Source organism: Anabrus simplex, chromosome 1 (genome assembly GCF_040414725.1).
Source record: "Anabrus simplex isolate iqAnaSimp1 chromosome 1, ASM4041472v1, whole genome shotgun sequence".
Taxonomy (NCBI): domain Eukaryota; kingdom Metazoa; phylum Arthropoda; class Insecta; order Orthoptera; family Tettigoniidae; genus Anabrus; species Anabrus simplex.
The window spans coordinates 1,613,027,728-1,613,050,577 of record NC_090265.1 but is presented as its reverse complement, the minus strand read 5'-3'; the positions used below and the strand labels follow the sequence as shown (position 1 = coordinate 1,613,050,577).

Sequence of the window (22,850 nt, the reverse complement as noted above, 5' to 3'; positions counted from 1 at the left end):
TAAACACAACTGTCTAATTCTCTCGTAGCATTTTTCAGTTACCTGGCGCATACTGATAATCTAATCCTGACAGCCACTGATCGCACCCTCCCTTCCAAAATGCCAGAGAACACTTTGCCTGGTCTAATCAATGAGATACCTCGATAGTTGTTACAATCCTTCCTGTTCCCTTGCTTATAGATATGTGCGATTACTGCTTTTGTCCAATCTGAAGGTACCTTACCAATACCCCATGCTAATGTACCATTTCATTGCCCAGTTTGCGTCATGAACGGCAGTTACATCGCTGACAGTCGCCATGCATCGCGATGGAATGATGAAAATTGTATGATAAAATAATATATTACTAGGAAAATACACCCACATAAAGAATCAAATAAGCCGCGGAATACAGTTGTGACGATCGGACTTGAGAAGTCCATGCGGCCGTGAACACGTCGAGAAAAACTGCAGACATGTCAAGTCGAGTAGGCTGTGAATAAATCTTGAGACGGACAGACCTAACGAATCCATGAGGCCGTGAGTAAAAAAAAAATTGTATTGTTATCCCGAGCTAAAAAAAAGAAACTTAAAGAAGTCAATTTCGGAACGAAGTATCGAACGAGATTCTATACAAGAAGAGAAGGGATTGAAGCTGGAGAAGAGAATTGTTATTAATACAGTTACGACCATATGCGAAACGTAAAGAATATTTCACCAAATTTCAAATACGAATTAGTAATATCTGGCGCGGAAGAAGAGTAAGGAAGGAAGATCTGATCTCGCAGAAGTCGCCAAGTTAAACTCAAAGCAGATAATTGGAAGCCCTTATATACCGTATATAAAAGTTAGAAGTCGCCAGTTTACATTTTAAAGTCAGCGACAAGCAGAAAACATTTTGACTACCATATAAAATATTACACCTTCAAAATTGTTTGCTAAAAAGATAGAGAATATACCCAGGATTGTTCAGTTCATAATTCAAATATGCATCCAATGACACCTTCAATATGTTTTTTTATTGCATGTAATCGACGGAGATATCATGGCTGAGTAATTCAAGGATATGGGGTCACAATCAGGGGGAACTCTAGCCAACCGTTCTGCATGTCCGAAGCCCGAGTCCAGTTACCGGCAATGACGAGCACATGAACGCGAGGTGCTGTCCAAAGAAGACCCAGGATGAAATCCAGCCCAGCGGAATAGCGGAAACAAGATAAGTGGAGTTCCTTGTAGTTATTTTATGTAGTTAAATTATTAGACTTGTGTGAATAATAGTGTGTGTTAAGTTGAAATAATTGTACAGCAAGGTTAATATCTGGTTCATCGAGATATAAACTCCATGAATAGTGTCTTTGAAAAATAATCCATGTAATCGTTTGAGAACTCGGATCTAGGTAGTCTTTGACAAACCAAAAATTTATACTCCATGTATAGGAATGTTTGTTTACTTGAAAATCAGTATTACAAAGTTGTGACAGGATTATACGTCTTTCATAATACAAATCAAGCTTAATACAATGTTGAACGAAATGAGATCGTACTCTAAGACAGAAGGAAATGACATAATGTTTAATCGTCACAAAAACGTGAGTAACATAGCCTGAATTATTAACACATGCCTTTAATTGCAGGAGGAATGTAGTTACTTGTGTTATTTAATGTTGTAAACTTATGACATGTTATGATATTGTATTTAGTGGAATATATAGTACGTACATCGTGACACTCGTAGAGCAACAAATGATGTAATTGAATGAGATTGTTGATATGTACCAAGGTAGATAGAGTAAGAGGTAGGGATCACGCGCAGGTCTCCCCACCACGCTTGGCTGTCGATGACGTCAACGTGAACCCTCAGCGCCTTGTTTTCTGTATGAGGTAGGCTAATACACAGCTGTAAGCTGTTCTGTTTTTAGCCACAAGATAGAGATAAAAGAACTTCATTGATATTTTAACATCACCTAAGAAAATGCATTGCACTTCACTATTACAGTAGAGTAATAATAGGAGATCAAATACAGTGTGAATCTAGCAGCGTTTCTGAAGTATTTCGATCTGTATAAAAGGTTGTAACAATGCTAAGACTGTGATCGCAGTGGAATGACCATTCCATATGTTCATGTTCTCAACACCTATGATAACAATAACAAGGGGCTCTATTGTTACAGACTCGAACATTAAAGCTTGATGACTGCAAGAAATATGTCCCTTGTTACAAGCAATATTGGGAAACTGCATACACTGTCAACAACACAAACAGCAAATGTTAAGAAACTGTCCACAAAACAAACAGTACAGTAAATGTTCTCCTCCAAGTGCCAGGAACTGACAAATTCCACGTTAACATTAGATAGGCCATATAAATGAATGAGCCTGTATATTAACATTCTTAGCACTGGTTTCATATACAACGTAATAAATTGCCTTTCATAAAAAAATAACAGGTATGTTATACACAAAGAATAATGCTAATATTAAAAAAATAATATCAAACACACTTATCCATAGCATCAGTGGAATTTCTTTGTTTTTCTTCTTTCTTTATCGGTGTTGTATTAACTGAAACCCGGTCTCTTCAATGTCTTACTTTTGTTTAAAGCGTCCATTCGAATAAAAGAACGGCTTCTCACGAAGCAACTTGCAAGCTCATAAATTTCGGGGAATTTCTTTTTCAGGATATCCGTAAGGTTTGTGATGATGTTAGAACCCTCTTTCAGTTCTTTCCCGTGGTAAAATTGAAACTACCGAGCTCGATAGCTGTAGTCGCTTAAGTGCGGCCAGTATCCAGTATTCGGGAGATTGGGTTCGAACCCCACTGTCGGCAGCCCTGAAGATGGTTTTCCGTGGTTTCCCATTTTCACACCACACAAATGCATGGGCTGTACCTTAATTAAGGCCACGGACGCTTCCTTCCCACTCCTAGCCCTTTCCTGTCCCATCGTCGCCGTAAGACCTATCTGTGTCGGTGCGACGTAAAGCAACTTGAAAAAAAAATGGGACTCTTTTTGCAATTTGATTTCCACCCCTTGTATTTTGACCTGTTTTCTCTCCGTAATTACTTTCTATATCGAGGTTCTTTTGCTTTATCCTAAAAGCTATATAGCCAGTGAAGTCTTCAAGCAGCTCCTTGGTTTCACGACTGCCCTCGAACTGTTTTACTAGATCTTCAAGGGCTTTAACGAACCCTTGCTTATCCTCTGATAAAAAATAGGATGTTGTGGGCTCAACTGGCACACGATATCCGAGTTTTGATCGAGTTCATCAATACATATTTGGGCGTAATATTCCATAATCTTCCGGAGAACAGCTGGAATTTCTTATCGCCTGGGAAGCATTGAGGCTAGAAGCAATGATTTCACCTTTCGCGTCACAGCTGTCGGAAGAGGATCGTCATAAAGCCTTCCGAACCCTCGAAGCTGAGAAAGATAGCTTTCGATAATGTCTTGATTACTTCTGTCACCATTTATTTACGTCAGTGGTTTTAGGAAATACATGAAAGTGTATGTTTCGTTCCTTCGCGTGCCTGCTATGATTTGTGCAGCCTGCAATGGCATGACAAAGTATACTGAAAAGTAAGTGTACACTATTACTGCTTTTTACGTTTTATCTCATAAAATAAACACACACGGTTTCTTATACACCACAGATATGTTACTATTGTGTATTATTAGCACCTAGCTTCTGCGTGCACAGCGATTCTTATTCGAACTACCTCCACCTCATTCAGGCAGATTCAACGCGAGGGTCCTGCGTGACGTCACAGCTCTGCTTTGCCACTGCGCATCTCTCTCGTGATCCCTACCTTGTATTCTACGTACCTTGGAAATGAGGATATTGTGCGCAAGAATATAGGTTGGATTTATGGTAGAATATATGATTTATGGGGAATTATGATACGTAAGCTGCGTACATGGCGAAAATACGAGCATATATTAATAATTGGTGATATTTATGCAGCGTAACGCCGATATTAGGTTAATGTTGTTGTTATTGTCATGTGATATATACAGTAGCATGTCATGTTGGGTTAAATGGAATATCAATACGACCATATGAGGTTTTTAAACTTACGGGCTGTTTATGGTGTACGATCATCGAGAGTATATACTAGAAATAACGTATTTACGAGAGAAATTTAGTATTTTTCTAGAAATATTTCACGTGCTAGGCTATCTTCAGGATGATTTCCTGTCAAAGACATGATTGGAACTAGGAAATGTTTTCATGATCTATAAAGCTACCGTCCGTGAATAGATGACCTTCATTTACGATTTTATTCGAAATCATTCGCAGATAGATGATTGTTTTTTGAATCATGGTATGGCACTATCAGTTGAATAACTTGCTTGTTGACACATGAATGTTGTATTAGGTTACTCATACACACTTTTCAAGAAAAATTATGGATTTTTAAGTTTATTTAATAGACGTAATATTTATTTTTGAGGTGATTTACGACAGTATGATAATGAATGGCAATTTTTAAGCCATGATTTCTGGAACTCGCTTATGTTGCTTACGCTATGTCAGAAACTCTTGAGGAAAGATATTTAATTCATTTGAGAAAATGAGGCTGTGCATTACCTTCAGTTGAGTCCACGTAACAAAAAGGGATATATATATTTTTTATCACTATTTTTATCCCTGAGAGGTATCGTGCAGCGAATATATATGTAATTGATATCATAACATGAAAAGTAAGTGATATTTCACAGAATAAGTAAAAATCGATGGAGGCGAAGGAGTATTTATATCGGACGGGATGAAATATTCAAATGTTAGGACAAGACTGGATACTTATATTCATATAAGGTCACAGAGTTAGGATGATGTACTCATGTCTCATTCCCATGCGCATGATAACTTGATTTGTGCGGGAATTCATTATATTTATTTGGCCGCCTAACATTAGATATTGGATTGTTGGCCGGAGTTTATGATAAAGCATTGGAAAAAGGCACGATACGAATAATGTACCCCCGTTAGGAGCATTAATTGTCACCCATGCGTGTGGCAAATAGAGAAAGTCACCACGGGAAATGTCAGTCGACTAGGTGCACTAATAATAATAATAATAATAATAATAATAATAATAATAATAATAATAATAATAATAATAATAATAATAATAATAATTTCTTCTTTCGTATGCTCCTACTTGGGACCGCTTTTGTTCAACCCTGAAATTGTGTTTCCTTTGCTTTTAATGAACAGGTAATTTTACTCGTAAAATGCCTCTTTCCGCGAAGTTACGCACGGACACCGAGTGATTTTCGCTGTGGAATTCATATCTACTTCCTGCCCTACTCCACTTAGGGTTTGGAATTTGTAAGACCTTTTGTTTTCTTATTCTCTGGAAATAAGAAGAGCTATGATGTTAAATGCCCACTCATTGTGCCAAATGGTTGCAGAGGGGTGAACAATTTTGATTTTCAGGATGTAATATCATGTGAATCCCCTTGAATCACAGAGTTGAATACCTAAATCCTTTATTTTTGTTCCCCGCAAAAAGAAGAGCAACCACAGAAATTTTCAACTTCGTACATAAAACAGTTTCAGAGAAATGAATATATTGTTGTTTTCAGTTCTTAGTACCCATCTAACCTCCTTAGTGGTGGAATGTTTTAAACCTATTTCCAATTTAATATCTTAGACATAAATGAGCAATCACCATGTGAACTGTCATCTTCGTACTTCGAGCGGTCCGAGAAATAATTATAGAATTTTGGTTTTCGTGTCTTAACACCATTCAAACAATGTAAGACTTGAATGTTTTCAAATTATTTGTTATTTAACATCTAGGACATACCGCAGAAGCGACTATCATGTACAATTTCAACTTACATCGTCACACGGTTTTGGTAGAATGAGTAATGTTGTTTCCATTTCCAACACTCATTCAAACCCTGTAGATCTGGAATGTTTTAAAACCTTGTCTTTTTTTTACATCTATAGTCTGTTCGGCGTGTTAAGAATCTTCCAGCCAGTTATTTGAATGGCAGACTCATGGTTTTTGGCATAGGCATTGTGTCACCCGTCAGGAAGTAATATACACAGGCTCTTTTGACGCTATGTTACTAATGCTTGGTATGCGAATTAAGAAAATGCTTTTAAGTATTAAATCGCTTCATCATAAACGAATGTACAGTCACTCGAACTGAAATTTGAAGGCATAAGAAGAAGTGGAATGTGAGAGAAAAGTACGCTTTTCAGTGTTCCACCGATAACGTATCAGATTTAGAGGCCTATAGTAGGGCTATTACTTTGAATGAACAGAAATTATTGGTACGAAAATACATGCCACTTCACGTTCTTCCCTACATGCGCTTACAATAATAATAATAATAATAATAATAATAATAATAATAATAATAATAATAATAATAATAATAATAATAATAATAATAATAATAATAATAATAATAATGCAAAAATGCAAACTCGTTTCCTCGAACCGAGGTGGTGAAGCTCTTTTCAGGCACACCCTCAATGGAGGTAATAATAATAATAATAATAATAATAATAATAATAATAATAATAATAATAATGTAAAAACGGTACCTGTTAGTTCTCCAACGACACTGATGATGGTGATGGTGATGATGAAGTTGTAGTGACTTCCTATTCTTCTTCCTTGTCCTCCTCCTCTTCGTCCTGTTTGTCTCCCGAACAGTTTGGATAATCATGTGGCTTTCACGGATCGATCCCAAACTCTACTAACAGATCATTTGCCCCGTCTTGAGTCCTCAAGCTCATTTTCAAAAACTCATGTTTTCATCATTTTGAAGAATCGCAATGTTCACAATGTTCACTAGCCAAATATTTATATCTGTAATTAAGTAGAGGCATGTTTTTTTCGCATTAATTTATGTTCAATTTCGCGAAAAGGAAACTTCGCGTTATTTCGTGAAGTAGGACTGACCCCATCACTTTAATCCTTTCCTAAAGTTATTCACAAAAAGTTTAATTCGTAAGATTTGTGAATTATTTGTGGGAAAGATGGATAATAAAGAGAAGCAATATTGAGAACCATTATTCCTTATGTAACATTGGTTAGAACTATACTATAGCCCTAATCGCCTTAATCAAGATTACGTAACAAATTGCCGTTTCTTCCTACAAGGCCGTAGCTTTCACCTTATATGGCCATAGCATTAAGGGATTTTTACAACACTGGCAGTGGATTTCGTAATTTGATAAAAGTAATCGTTCCTCAGTACTGTACTAACACATTATCTGAAAAATCCCTAAAGTATAAAAACTCACCGCAAAATTGAGCTTTATTTACCCCAAAAACTCTTTGTAAACAACATTTGAGATACTGTCTTTTGGGGCTAAGATGAGCAAGCGACATAGAACTGTACATGTGAGAAAAGTCTTCTCTAAACTCGGAAAAAACAAACATGCTTCTTTATTTTTAAAGAAGATTCCGAATACCTATTTCCATGTCTGTAAAATCTTCAGTTTTTGAGATATAAGTATCCCCATAAAAATAATTCAACCCCTTTATCAGACCTTTCCCCACCACCAACCTCACCTAAGTGCGTGTTTCTTTGTTTTTAAAGGAGATTCCAAATACCAATTTTCAGGACTTATCTTCAGTTTTTGAGATATAAGTTTACTGATTAAAGGCATTCAACCCCTTTTTCGCCCTTTTTTTACTCCTCCTAGTAGGATTTTCCGAAAACAAAAATTTGCGTGGTTTTTATTTTTAAAGGAGATTCTAAATATCAATTTTAAATCTGTAATTTTTTAAATTTCTGATATATAGATACACTCATTTTAAAGATTCACCCCCTTTCCACCCCTTAGCAACGGAATAACCAAAAATACTCCCTTAGCGAGCACTTACATTGTAATATAAATGTATCCTCAAAATTTCATTTCTTTACGTCCAGTAGTTGTCGCTCGGCGTTGATGAGTCAGTCAGGACATGTTATTTTATATATAGATATAGATAAATACGAAGAGATAAATTCTGTCGAAATGAGAAATCTTTATTCTGTCTTCTATTTACCTTCACACGTGACATTGGAATACAATTTCAAGATCGTTATTTTCCATGAATTTCACTGCATTTTCACACTTATCGCAAAATAACTTAAGTAAATTTTGCTTTAAACTGACAATGTTGCTTTAATTCGCTGTAATTCACAAAAATAAAATCACTAATTTCTTAACCAGAATCATATGACTCGTTAAGATATTTCAAAATTGCTTTAAAATATTTTTCGTCGCGTTTATTGTTAATGAGGAACAATCAAGCTTCTAAGTATGAGTCAAAATAGCTACATTTCAGAACAGAAGTTTGAAGTTTTATAAACAGTGAGGATTTGTAGAGGATTTGAAATGAATAAAACAATATATTTAAAACACTGATTTATTTTCATAATTATAATTTTCTCCTGATAACTGTTGAAAGTTAAATCAATGCCTTGTATCGTGAGGACCCAATATAACACGACTTATACTCTTAGGCCTTGGCACGACGATATGTAGGGTTTGAAGGCATATATTAAGAAGAATATTGATTTTATCTATTATAAACAAGTGCTCTATTATCAATATAATTTTGTGTATTCACTCAAACACATTTCCAACATGCCTCCTTTGCAGGTCTCATGAGCTCATTATAGTTTTGTCAAACCCAGACTTGTCTTGGACACTGTGTTATGTTGGTTTCCAATAAAAAGCTCAAATATTAACTCATATAATTATTTACCTTCACAGATCCACAGTGAGAAGGTATCGTCACTTGACACCTGGAAGGGCCAGTCTATAAAACAGGAAGTCAGCCTCTGCGGATACCAGAATATTTCACTAGATAGGAACGAAACATCATCAATGCCACCACTAGGTAAATTTAAGTATCACTTTTATTTTACATAATTTTAAATGTACAGTAAAGAAAATGGAAATTGCAACACCATGAAGGCATTGGTCGTTTGTGTTGATGTTCAAGATATGGAACGATGCCATGTAGGTATGTAAACGATCAAAGTTTCAGAGCCATTGGATTGTTGCTACAGGTCTTCCCACGTGATTGGTCGCGGAAGAATCAACTCCAGTATACGGACTCTGGTGTAGCGTAGTTGACTTGCAGTCTATGCAGTGAAGTGTTCCCCGTCAAAGATGCCTCGACGACAGACAAGAGCACGCTATCAACAACTGTGGCCGTTTGAGAGTGCTCGGATAATTGGGCTGTGTGAGGCTGGATTATCGCTAAGTTCTGTCGCTGCACGTGTTGGCCGACAGGCATCTACGGTACAACGTGTATGGCAGCAGTGGTCAAATGAAGGTACCCACACTCGTAGACCTGGCACAGGCCCAGCGCGACAGACAACTGTGAGAGAGGATCGCCGCATCATTCGGATGGCCCGGATGGAACCCCATGCAACAGCAGCGCAAATTCGAGCAGCTGTGGCACCCCACGTTAGACAACAAACAGTTGGTAATCGCCTGCGTGCAGCTGGCTTACGAGCCCGTGTCCCTGCAGAAGGTGTTCCATTGACCCCACAACAGCGACGTGTAAGGCTGGCCTGGTGTCGAGAAAGATCGACGTGGGTCGACGAATGAAATAGGGTCATCTTTAGTGATGAATCGCGCTTCTGTCTTGTCCGCAGTGATCGCCGGAATCGTGTGCGCCGACGTACCGGCGAGAGGGGCCGCCCAGATCTTATTGTCGAGAGGCACACGGGGCCAACACCAAGCATTATGGTCTGGGGAGCAATTGGCTTTAATGTGAAATCACAATTAGTGCTTCTTGAGGGCACCATGACTGCTCGAGAGTACGTTGATAGGGTACTCAATCCAGTGGTTGTCCCTATGATGGCGAACATTGCTAATGGGATGTTTCAGCAGGACAATGCCCGGGTTCACACTGCACGCATCTCCAGAGAAGCTCTTCACGACATCAAAACCTTAGAATGGCCCGCGAGATCCCCGGACCTCAGTCCTATTGAGCATGTGTGGGACATGATAGGTCGACAGCTGGCCAACCGTCCTCAGCCACCCACAACTGTGGAACAACTGACCCGTGCAGTACAGCAAGAATGGGCCACAATTCCTCAGGAAGAGATCCAGGGCCTTATTGACTCCTTGCCTCGACGAATTCATCAGTGTATTGAAGCTCGTGGTGGGCACATCCTGTATTGATTGTTGTCCAAACTTTTGGTCAGAGGGACCTGAAAGTGTAATCATCGAATCACAACCGAACACTTGTCCTGCATGTTCAATTGCAGCAATGTAGCACCACTCCTTCTGGGTGTTACAATTTTCCTTTTCTTCAGTGTATTTAATATCAAGTGGACTATCACCTGTACAATGCATACAGGGCGAGTCTCTCCTCTTTGGCAAAACGCAAGGAGGTGACTGGAACGATGATAAGGAGGATGATAAGCAAAGAAGTATGGTCGAATAGGCTACAGATGTTTGTTAATTACAGTTTATGAAAGTTGGAGGAGAACGCGCATGTGAAACATGTCTACTCGACACTGACTACTGCAGAAGCTACTGCCACGCTGCCAGACTTCATTTCTCACTCGGCCCAGCGTAGACCCAGCTACACGAAGCGCACTGATTAACGTTCTGCCCGCAGATTGGAGTAAGTGTGTACGAGTATTTTTCGTATAAGGACCGAGCGAGTTGGCTGTGCGGTTAAAGTCGCGTAAATGTGAGCTTGCATTCTGAGCTCAGAATTTATTTTTGCAATAAGACATCACAAGGTAAACAAATCATATTCGTGGACATTTAAAAAAAAATATCAGCCAACGAGCTAAAAGGTTGGATGAAGTTAAATCGAAATATTATCATCTAGTGAAACGTTATGCAGGCGAGTCACCGGTTGGCGGATGCACAGTGGGTCTCAGCCCACATGTGGCTACGGCTGGTCCGTGGTCCGACAGCTCTGCACTCCGACCGGTCAACCGCCACCGTGGCTCTACGCCTCTGTATTCGGGAGACGTAGAGGGACTGGTCCCCATCGTCGGCTGTTCTGAGAATGGTTTCCATTCTCGTGCACTAAGGCGAATGCCGGGACAGTTCCTCTTATAGGCCACGGCCGCCAACCCTCTCACCTTCTCCGCACATCTCCTTCTCCGATACAAATCTCCTGGCCTGAGAGACGGCGTCACCGTCTAGGAGGCCCGCCTCCCCCTTCAGGGGACGAATGAAAACATTTAGTAGTGGTGGTGCAGGCGAGCCTTTCATCTATGATAAAACGCAAGGAGGTGATAAAGAAGATAACAAAACCAAGTTCTATAGTCCACTTCATTATCGTTTATGTACTACTACTAAACTCTGCTAAGACAGTAATCGAGCATCTAGGCCTGCATCTGATAACGCTAGAGGAACTTTCAGTCTTTAGTAACACTCATAACTAGACATCGGATTTATATGATGTCTAAATCACCAATATAAGCATGCAACTATACTGCAAAGAAGTGGTGAGTTATGCACTTATTTTCATGTTATTAAACACTTTTATGAAATGCAAATGTAAGTATATTTTACTAGACTCACGCAATTCACCCACACCAATACATAAAATGATAATCATGAATAAACAATTGAATGAAAAAATGGCACTCTACTTACAACTGCGGCTGTTCCACTAGTACAAACAATCCGTGCATAGTTTATGAACCGGGCGAGTTGGCCGTGCGGCCAAGCTGTGAGCTTACATGCGGGAGATAGTGGGTTCGAACCCCACTGTCAGCAGCCCTGAAGATGGTTTTCCGTGGTTTCCCATTTTCATACCGGGCAAATGCTGGGGCTGTACCTTAATTAAGGCCACGGCCTCTTCCTTCCCATTGCTAGGCTTTTCCTATCCCATTGGCGCCATAAGACTTATCTGTGTCGGTGCGACGTAAAACAAATAGCAAAAATAAAAGAGCATAGTTTGTGAGACGTATCACTCTATCAGTGTTCACTGTTAAAACACATGCACACTTCCCCCAGACAAGACCCAGTGTGTTAATCAACACGCCGGCCCCGTGGTGTAGGCCTGCCTCTTACCCGGAGGCCCCGGGTGATTCCCGGCCAGGTCAGGGATATTTACCTGGACCTGAGGACTGGTTCGATGTCCGCTCATCGTACGTGATTAGAATTCAGCGATGAGATAGCGGCCCCGGTCTAGAAAGCCAAGAATAACAGCCGAGAGTATTCGTCGTGCTGACCACACGACACCTCGTTAGCTGCAGGCCTTCGAGCTGAGCAGCGGTCGCTTGGTAGGCCAAGGCCCTTCAAGGGCTGTAGTGCCATGTGGTTTGGTTTTGTTAACACACATGTTAAATCGTAATTAGTAAGGCTGTAAGAAAACCGTGTTAAAAGAGATACAAACGTGAAGAAACACACTTAAATACACATTCCTCTTTCATCTTCTCCAAGTTTTCTGGTATAAATCTTCATCCACGGATGTGACAGGGCAGTACTTGAATTCGAAAGCGCACGCTGTATTCTTGCCTAAATTTTCCCTTGAAATCTTAATAATAATAATAATAATAATAATAATAATAATAATAATAATAATAATAATAATAATAATAATAATAATATGTGTTTTACGTCCTACTAACTACTTTTTAAGGTCTTCGGAGACGCCGAGGTGCCGGAATTTAGTCCCGCAGGAGTTCTTTTACGTGCCAGTAAATCTACCGACACGGGGCTGTCGTATTTGAGGACCTTCAAATACCACCGGACTGAGCCAGGATCGAACCTGCCAAGTTGGGGTTAGAAGGCCAGCGCCTTAACCGTCTGAGCCACTCAGCCCGGCCCTTGAAATCTTAACACGACTGTAATGTTCATTCAGAAAATGGCAACTCATTCTGCAAGAGTTCAGGGCATTAATTACTTTACATTTTCTTGAAGACTGCTTAAAAACATGTTAAAAATATGCATAATAAAAGTCGAAAACATGCACAATAAATTCGAAATTTGAAATGTATGCACTAATCTCAAATATAAGTAAATAAGCATGTGTATATGCACTATTAAACTTAATAATTCGTCCAGTTTCACCTTGCAATGCACTTCCTCACAGTTCGCGATCCTAACCGCATAGTCAACTCGTTCGGTCCTTATATGAAAAGAACTAGTGCCCATGACCAACTCGCCAGTCAAGATGGCCGTGGAGTGCTTCATCATCAGCATGGAGACATCCTTAACCATATTCATTGGTTTTCATGACCAAGTATACAGTACTGTCTCGCGTATCAGACAGTTGGTCTCACGAGGCAGAATGATCCCCTTCCAGCCCATATTGCACTTGTAGCACATGATCTTTCTTCATCCTCGGTTGTCCTGGTACACCTAAGCCTCGTTTCTTTCCGTAAAATGCAATCTCTTTCCTATTAACTATTCTTTTAAGTGTTTTCACAGACAGTGAGGTGCCAAAACTTAGTCCCTTCGGTGTTCTTATTCGTGCCATTATTATTGTTACGGAGTATTCCGTGGTAGTTAGAGGTGAAAGAAGGTGCGGGTGTGAACGGGTCTCAAGCTACGAAATTAGAGTTCATGTAAAATTTAACAAGGTTATATTTTCTTTATAAAATCAAAAAAATAACAAGCATGGCAGGTACAGAGTAGCAAGGCCACTATTCGAGAATGTACAATTACAGAGTTACCGGATGGGCTCCGAGAGCCAAACCCACAATACGTGAACAATTAGCCCAATTTTACAATATACAGGAATTCAACAAAGGGGCAGAAGACCCCAATTATGCCCAGGAGCACTTGCTCCAAAATTACACAGTAAAGCCTGCTCGAGGCACACAGAAATCAAATTTCAAAAGAGCAATACGCTCTCAATGTTCTGGCCTATAAAAGACCACACCAAACTTGATTTTCAAGCTGCCCTCTAAGACATAAACACAGGGGTAAGATACCCAACCTACTGAGGCCTATTAAATGAGAAAAGATTAATTACATGGCCTCTAAAATACCAATTTGAGAGGAGGCGAACTGCACTCCTAATGCATTTGTTTAAAAACCTAATCTGGCTCTAGGCCACTAATGCAAGGGCTAATCCCATACTAAAGAGGTGACTTAAGAAAGAAACAATTTACATTACTGTTACGGAATCGGTTGAGAAAAATAAGTTCACCTCAGAACAATATGAGTGGGAGATCGAGAGGGTAAAGCACTCTCTATCCCAATATGTAGCTTAAAGGATAGAATAAATACAAGGTATCTTTACATGGTGGAAACGCTTCGGACCCGCCCCGAGAGCTAAACTGCTGAGCTAGCAAGAAAAGAAGTTATTATACGGTCATTACCTTATTGTTGAACTGCTGCCCGAAGAAAGAGGCGCTTCCCGCCCCCTGCTAAGTACTTTACACACTGAAAGATGGAACAGAAGTGGCCCAGAGACCCCAAAATCAGCAGTTTATATACTCTCGTGGAAAGTTCGAGGCGTTTCAGGGAAGAAAACACCCGCCCACAATCACTTTATTGGCTAGGGTACAGCAACATATCCCCTTTGGAGAAGATACACCTGATTGGTTAGAAATTAATTTTAAAAATTCGGGATTGGCTAAATACAAAACAAGGGGAAAGAAAGGGGTATACAGCCAACTTAAACAATAACAGAAAGAAATTTAACAAGAAACAAACTTTTGAAATAAAAATTTTCTCCAAAAGAACAGTTCTTTCACTTCGCACTAGGGTGCACTATTGTTGATCTTCAGTAGTGTCCTCTAGAAGAGAAAGTTCACACTTCTTACAATAGGGAAACAAAAATGCGTCGAAAACGACCCAGTTCAGAAACTACAACATTTCCCAGTAGTGACATCTTCAGAGAAACTTGAAAATTAATTCCGTAGATAAAGTTCAGGCTTCCTCCAGCAGAGGAGTTTCAATTGGCGCAAATTTTAAATTAGCGGCGTGGAGGTGTACCGCCCGGTACAATTATTATTATTATTATGATGATTATTATTATTATTATTATTATTATTATTATTATTATTATTATTTTATGGTCTTCATTAGACCACTTCAGTCAATTTTTTAAAACAGGATCTTTAGCTTTCTGTCAACCCAATACTTCTTCATTCTCTCGGATTTTAACTTTCTTTCTTCGTCTGAAATCACCCATCTCATTGTCCGTCTGTTGATCTTGGTTTGTAATCCGGTTTGTCTGTAAGTTTCTTGATTTAGCCTGTTTTGTTTTTTTAATCTTCTGTTCTTCTTCTTCTTCTTCTTAATCTGTTTATCTTCGAGGTTCGGTTTTTCCCTCGGACTCAGCGAGGGATCCCACCTCTACCGCCTCAGGGGCAGTGTCCTGGAGCGTGAGACATTGGTTCGGGGATACTACTGGGGAGAATGACCAGTACCTCGCCCAGGCGGCCTCACCTGCTATGCTGAACAGGGGTCTCGTGGGAGGATGGGAAGATTGGGAGGGATAGACAAGGAAGAGGGAAGGAAACGGTCGTGGCCTTAAGTTAGGTACCATCCCAACATTTGCTTGGAGGAGAAGTGGTAAACCACGGAAAACCACTTCCAGGATGGCTGAGGTGGGAATCGAACCCATCTCTACTCATCTGACCTCCCGAGGCTAAGTGGACCGCGTTCCAGCCCTCGTATCACTTTGCAAATTTCGTGGCAGATCCGGGAATTGAACCCGGGCCTCCGGAGGTGACAGCTAATCACATACCACAGAGAAAGAAAGAATGAATATTATGAATGAATATTATGAATATTATTATCATTATTGTTATATTAATCAATCGTGCAGTTACGGAAAGGAGATTCAAAGACAGTGGCCTAACTGCTAACATTCCAACCGGACACTTTGGGTTCTAATCTTATTGACTTCAGAAGGGGTTTTCAATATTATTGCCTAGCAGGATAGACATCCGACCTTAAATCATCGACTAAGACCGCAAAACTGAGCCATATTAGTCTGATCCCTCATGGAAATCGCAAAAGAAATAACTGGAGGATAGAATTTGAATTGAATTCAGTCAAAGAGGATTATTTTTTGCCTTGTTTAGGTTACGAGAATTTTCACGGTGTAGGCCTCTATAAACTACACACTGATGCGCTTGTGACGTATTCACTCTTGCCCACATGTGTGACAATATGTGACGTGGAGGGTCACCTTAATTTTAATATAAATAAAAAATCTCTCATTGTTTCTCCATAAACAGTATCTCATGGGCGCCAGCCTTCAAACTTATAGCTTGAAGACGATATTTGATAATTAATAATACTAATAATAATACGTAATGGGACTCTAAATATTCCTAGAGGTGGGGTGATGGACCACTAACCATTAAGTACACACTAACTTGGAAGTTAAGGATCATTAATAAGAATTTCAGAAAATACAAATTAAAACAACTATTTATGAGGATGAAAAACGTGACGGCGTATTTACGAAATGTGAACTTACTGAAGAAAAAGAAAAATGGGATGAAATACAATTTAAGAAAATTAACTGTTACGCGGAGACTTGCAGTAATTTATGCCATTAGCGCACCATTTGTAGACTCTGTTATCTGGACACGATCTGTGTAGCAGCTGATGTTTGATGGACCTCTCGTACAGGCGTCGTCATCTCTCGTTGTTGATACCAGTCCTATTTCTGATTCGTGCATAGTCCACTAGTTGTACTACGACTTTCCTGAGTTCAACACCTCCTAGAGTACTCCTTACATAAAGTTGTAATGAGTCCTAATTTCAATAGCAAAACCACTAGGGGTGATGTTCATGGAGAGAATACACTTGTATTCATCCGTATTACAGAAGTGTAGCGTAACTAAATACATAACAAAATTTGTCCTGTCCTATATTAGTCAAAACCGGTCTCTCGTTGACTTTAACTCTCGTCATTGAGATAATTAGGTCTCAATGAGAGTAATTTTGAGTAGTGCTCTACTCAGATGCGAAGTGAACTAAGTTAAGATCTTCAGCAGTTAAGACCTTCTCCGATGTAAGACGTGCAGCCCTCCTCCGATGTAATGATGGAATATATTAGAATTGTCCGATAGGAAAATACTCTCTCCAGCTCTTGTCGTTGATGTATATAGGCTCCAAAGTCTCCCTCCATGAACCATATCACATGGTCCAGTAAGATCTGATGTATTATCCCTTCTCCTATCTATTGCTGTATATCCGTCATCTTATTCCATAACGTCCATTCACATAAGTTTAACTTTCCCGGGCAATCAAAGCGTCAGGTAGCGAACTTCAAAAGGTAGGCGTTAACAAGGCTTTAACTGTCTCTTCAGAGTATGGAAAGGGTAAGGTGTATTGCAAGCTTGATGACGTAAATTTCCTGGTAATGGGCTAAAATTAGCATGGTGAGTCCGGTCACCTGACCTCGGCTACTGGAAATTTACTACCAGCTATTAATACGAATGATGTAATACTTTACTCAAGAAGTCGTTCGGAATACGTTATAGCCGTGATACAAAGAAATGAGATGATGATATCAAATGGATGACTAAATACACTATGTATATATATATATGTAAACCTAATAATTAAAATGACCTACCACTAATTAAATATGTACAACTTTTCAATTGATTACATAATTCGATAAATTTGTACATACTGTGATGTTCCAAACATCACATTTTACTACAGAAAAGCTTTTCAATATTATTGCCTAGCAGGATAGACATCCGACCTTTAATCATCGACTAATACTGCAAAACTGAGCCAAATTAGTATAATCCCTCATTAAAGTCCCAAAAGAAATAACTGGAGGATAGAAGTAATTTGAATTGAATTCAGTCAAAGAGGATTATTTTTTGTCTTGTTTAGGTTACGAGAATTTTCACGGCGTAGGCCTCTATAAACTACACACTGATGCGCTATCGTGGGAACAAGCTGAAGAGACGTGCGGCGCAGAGGGAGCGCATCTCGTGGTCATCGACTCAGAGGAAGAGGCGGAGGTTGTGAAGGCGCTGTACGCACGAGAGAAGAAGAACCTGTTGACTACCGGTATCCACATCGGCATCCATGATCGAGACAACGAGGGACATTTTCTTACTGTATTAGGTAAAGTTTGAGCCACACCCATCCCATCTATCACTACATAAATCAGCGACCCAAGCAATACCTTAGTGAAATATTCATGGGGAACAATATTTGAGGCCCGGATCGTGCCGACTGGGCAAGGCGCAGACATAACCTTGAGCTGAAAACCTCCCCTTGTAATCAGGTAACGAGGGCAAGACTACATCTATTTGAAATAAAAGAAGAAATGGTTTAAACCAGGGGATTTATTAAATAAATATGAGAGAAAAAATTTAAACCAGGAGAAGCAAATCACACAAAATGAATAAGGAAATGAATCGTAATACTCATGGACATACCTTGTTCTTTTTCACATAGTTGAAACATGGCGTGAAAACTCAAGCTAATACTCGTCAAAAATATTGATACGTAATTTAAAATGCTCACTGCTCCTCGACACATCGCTATTACAATACCAGCAGCTTCCTTTCATCACAAACTATTCAACCAGGTCGCCCGTTTTACCAGGATTCAAATATCCAAGGCACTGCACCACATATTACATCAGGCAACTAACAATGCGAAACGTTAGCACAACAATAAGCCGTGCCGGAGAACAAAAGGCAGATAAGAATAACGATAGATGAGACTGAGCACAGCCTCCATGGACCAATCAAAGCCAAGACAGATCAAAGAATACAATCGGTACGCCCATGTGCAAACATGAAACCAACATGGCGGGTACTCAAGCTGAGCATCAGCCATGAATAATAAATAAATATAGCTCTGCGCTGAAAACCAAACAAGGCGCAGAATTTGAAAGACAAATACAACAGGTCGACCGACATATCACCCTTTCCTTCCCCACACATCCGAACTCACATGCATACCACATTCACGCACACACAATGAGGGTATCGGGAAAATAAAACACGAACGGCCGTTCAGATTTCGTAGTCAAATACAAACCATAAATTATGACTCCACGGTCATTATCAGCGGGTCTCACGTACTCGAATGTTTGCGTGCGGCGTGCAATTACACATAAGGTCAGAATTGAACATTACTTTATTCACATCACTGGCATGTTGCGCCTTGTACAACCTGGATTGGCATCTCCTGCGGTCGAGACAAGGGGCACATCATGAGGATCACGCCGTATTAAAGCACGCAGTGCACCAAATCATAACCACAGAGACCCTTTTTCAATTATAACGACAAGCCCACAAACACATTCATTCAAAGCACATCGTACGACGGAGCGGAAAGATGTATGCCATCGACCGTAACATACGGGAATAACTCCTCACCAAATTTAAATATAAACCAACTATCACATACCTGTGATTATCAATGGTAAAATCGGATAGCAGTTAGCGTGAAAGGTCCAGGCTTGAACACATTGAATGAATATTTAAGGCATAAAAATGCCACACCAAACATAGCGGCAGCCATTGTTAGTAACCGTCCCACATAGAACAGCAGAAGAACTCCACAGAGTAAAAATTATCGCTCAGCAAAACGAACGACCTCACAGATAAAAACATAGCGTGTGCTGCTCCCTACTGGACGTCATTAGACTGACACATGTAAACACTGAAAGACAAAACTGAAGGAAGCCATTTGCATAATTAAATGACAAATCGTGGAACATGCGATAAGCATGGTTCAAGTTTTACTTCAATAAGATTAATGAAACTGCTAAAACAACGATAAGAATCAATGGAATATTTTTAGGCTCACCAATAGTTCATATGTTCGTTCAAACAAATCTCTTTTGTAGTTCAAGATGCTAAGTTACTGACAGTTGTTGTTATTTTATTCTGTGCAATATCTAAAGTGCTATTGAAAATCATAATACAGTTTGAAGGACAATTATAACGTCCTCAGCTCTGGAGATTAATGTCATTCTTATATGCTTTATATTCTTTATATTCTTATATTCTTTTATGCTTTTCGGGGAAACTTTCGAAGTACATTAAATGGATTTTTCTATTAATCAGTCGCTCTGAAAGAGAGGAGGGACTCGAAGAACCATTACCACCTATAGCTTGAATTCTAAGAGTATACTCTTTATCAGTGTGTCCACAAGTTGCCAAATTCCTTGTAACTACGTTGGTCGCTAATTGTAGTTAATACTACTACTGATAGTACTATTACGTGGGGACGTTTTTGCGCTCATTGTAAACTACCTTGATTTTATTATTAAGTTTATTAATTAGCCTCACAGTCAAACGTCAATTAAATATCACTTCTAATTAATTTTTATAATAATAATAATAATAATAATAATAATAATAATAATAGTAATAATAATGGTAGAACAACTGAAAATCACACCCAAGTTCGCGTTCATGAATTGAAAATCTAGTATTATGTTGGGCCTTGCCTAATACCTTCTGAAAATGGTATAATTGGGGAATAACATGACACGAGGATTTCTCGTCAAACAAACAAGTTTGGAAAATAAATACATTAAAATAAATATTTCATAACAACATATCAAAAAGAATAACCAACAGAATCCGATCAGAATAGCATTCATAACAATTTACACACTTTTAGCACTTCTCACTTAATCTTCTGTCGGAAATACCTTGTTGTCTTTTCATTCGAGATTTTAACAGGCCCACGTTTATTCTCATACATTTCTCGTTACTTGATGAGATTCGACTTGTCCAGTAGTTTTGTATCACGCGGATACGAAATAGTTGACATCTCGTTCCACTTCCGTGACTCGAACAGCTTCTTTCTTCTTTGTACGCTAGCACGCATACGAGAGCCGAGTTCGTCTTCCGATGAAATTGTTGATAATCTTGACTTGAGCACACTCAACAACATACAGACTGTTGTCCCAAAACGAGCTATTAATCTTGAAGATTGGTGGCATACAATGAATGCCGTTACACTATACATTTCACTAAATGAGAAATGTTAGCAAAAAAATAATATCCACAGCTAAAACCATATTAAATCGTACGTTAACAGCTTTTAGACATGATCACCGTCTCACTTTCTTCTACACTGTTTCACAAAGAAAAATATACTGCGTGAGCAGTCATAACGTCACTCATTGACTGCTGCAATATAAGAAGTCCGTTCCTGTTTACATCTTCCTAGATTTTCTTTTTATGCCTGTAGGTTCGACATGCCCTAGGTTTGCAGAGCTAGCTAGTGCAACCTAAGCGTTCAGTGCATCTTTCCTTGCAGAAGACAAGCTTTCCATTCGAGTCATAGAATAACCCTAGCGCTCCTCACAAAATGCAATTGTTTTCACATTCCTATAGGCCTACGTTTACAAAATTCATGAACAAATAGGAAACCGAGATGGTGAGCGTTGCTCTTTACACACAGTAAAGGGAAATGCCAACAACAGTTTGCCCAGAAAGTCATTTTTCCGTTGAATGCGGTCGAGATGAGTTGTTCGAAGTTACTCTTGTTTCTTAATTAAACTTGTCTTCTTTTATCTACTTACCACTTTCTAAGCTATATTATCAAGCAAAACATAAAACTTAAGTAAATAAAAATATTGCTTAAATTTTCGTATATTTATTGCGTGTTATTGCATAGTTCGGGAGAATTGTATTCACAGGACTACACTGAACTATATTTATCTCTGTAAAAGTAAAATTTGAGTTGTCAATAAACAATAAAAACAAACAAAAAGTTTCGGAATATTCTTACCTGACTTTCACGTCGAATTCCTTCGTGCGCTGCTTCATCTTGAACTTCACCTTGAAAAGCCTCATGATCGGCGATGAACGAAAGGATGTCATACTACCACAATCGTGGCTTATATTCACTCTCCTCAGACACACAAGATTTCATGGAATCTTTTACCGTTCTCAATTCTCTTCTTAAACTCTGCTTCAGTGACTCAATTCTGTTTTTGAGAAAATGTCAGTACAGGGAGTGGCCTCGCGAGTCATGAAGAGAATGTTATTCAAAGCTTCGTCACGCTTGTTCCTGTCTCTGTACTCGTCAATTTTCACTTTCCATATACTATAGGGCTACACGGGTACTGACAATAGGCTTCAATAAAATCGTTCATAAGCTTAGCACTATCACTATGAGACATTTTATCAGCGAGTGAAAAGAAAAACAATGTAAACACAAACAACTGTAAAGTGAGTTGTTCCGAGTTGTGGTAGCGTCTCCACTGATTAAATGACGAACACTGTTCGTGTCCCCTACACACAGGTGAACACCCTGAGCCAAGTTTATCATGAACTTCGTTCGTTGAACCTTAACACACAGGCAAAAAACGGCATACTTGGTTCGTGCAAATCAGTATTGCTTTTCTCCGCTAAATTGTAGATGAAAATCCGCTAAATTCCGCTAAATTTCGAACTGAAGCAAAATAGCATATACCAGCTGTTTTAATAGCGGAGATTATCTCAACACTCGCCAGTTTCAGAACAGGAGATCATATTTTCCTCCCAGCACTGTATCCTCTAAAGCAGACGTGCTCGGTTGAGGTTTCATATGAAGCCACATGGTACTATATGTTTTGAAAATACTGTACATGCCGACAGTTCACTGTAGCAAAGCGCAGACGGAAATTTTCAAATCTATTTCGAAAGTTATTTTCACTTTCATTACTGTTTTCATTGTTTATGATAAGTTTATGATAAGTAAGAAAAGAATAATGTCAAATAATTTCGCATTTTTATGTCTTTTAAAGTGTAATTATTTAACCAGTCTTTGCGAAATGTCTGACTGTACTTTTCAACCTTTTTTTTCCGACATATTGACGTACCGTACCAAAAAGAACCTCATGCCAAAAGAAACACGATATCAAACACGACAGTACCCGGCTCATCAAGAGTACAGTAACGATTGCAACAAATTCTGACTGAGGCTGTGGCCCAGAGTTGGTCTAGAAAGCAAGTGGTAGTATGCAG

The 22,850-nt window shown here is 39.2% G+C and overlaps 1 protein-coding gene across 5 annotated transcripts in view; it reads left to right on the top strand.

Annotated features, from left to right (window-relative positions):
* The window catches only part of LOC136881181 (hemolymph lipopolysaccharide-binding protein), a 60,877-nt gene that overhangs the window by 13,209 nt on the left and 24,818 nt on the right, over positions 1 to 22,850 (top strand). For 4 of the 5 annotated variants that reach the window (XM_067153871.2, XM_067153864.2, XM_067153890.2 and 1 more), the window contains 2 exons: positions 8,713 to 8,839; positions 17,752 to 17,988. In XM_067153871.2, the coding sequence (XP_067009972.2) occupies positions 8,713 to 8,839; positions 17,752 to 17,988 (364 nt within the window). Of the gene's footprint in view, positions 1 to 1,441; positions 1,569 to 8,712; positions 8,840 to 17,751; positions 17,989 to 22,850 lie in introns of those variants that run through there. The other variant, XM_068229308.1, reaches the window with a different exon arrangement.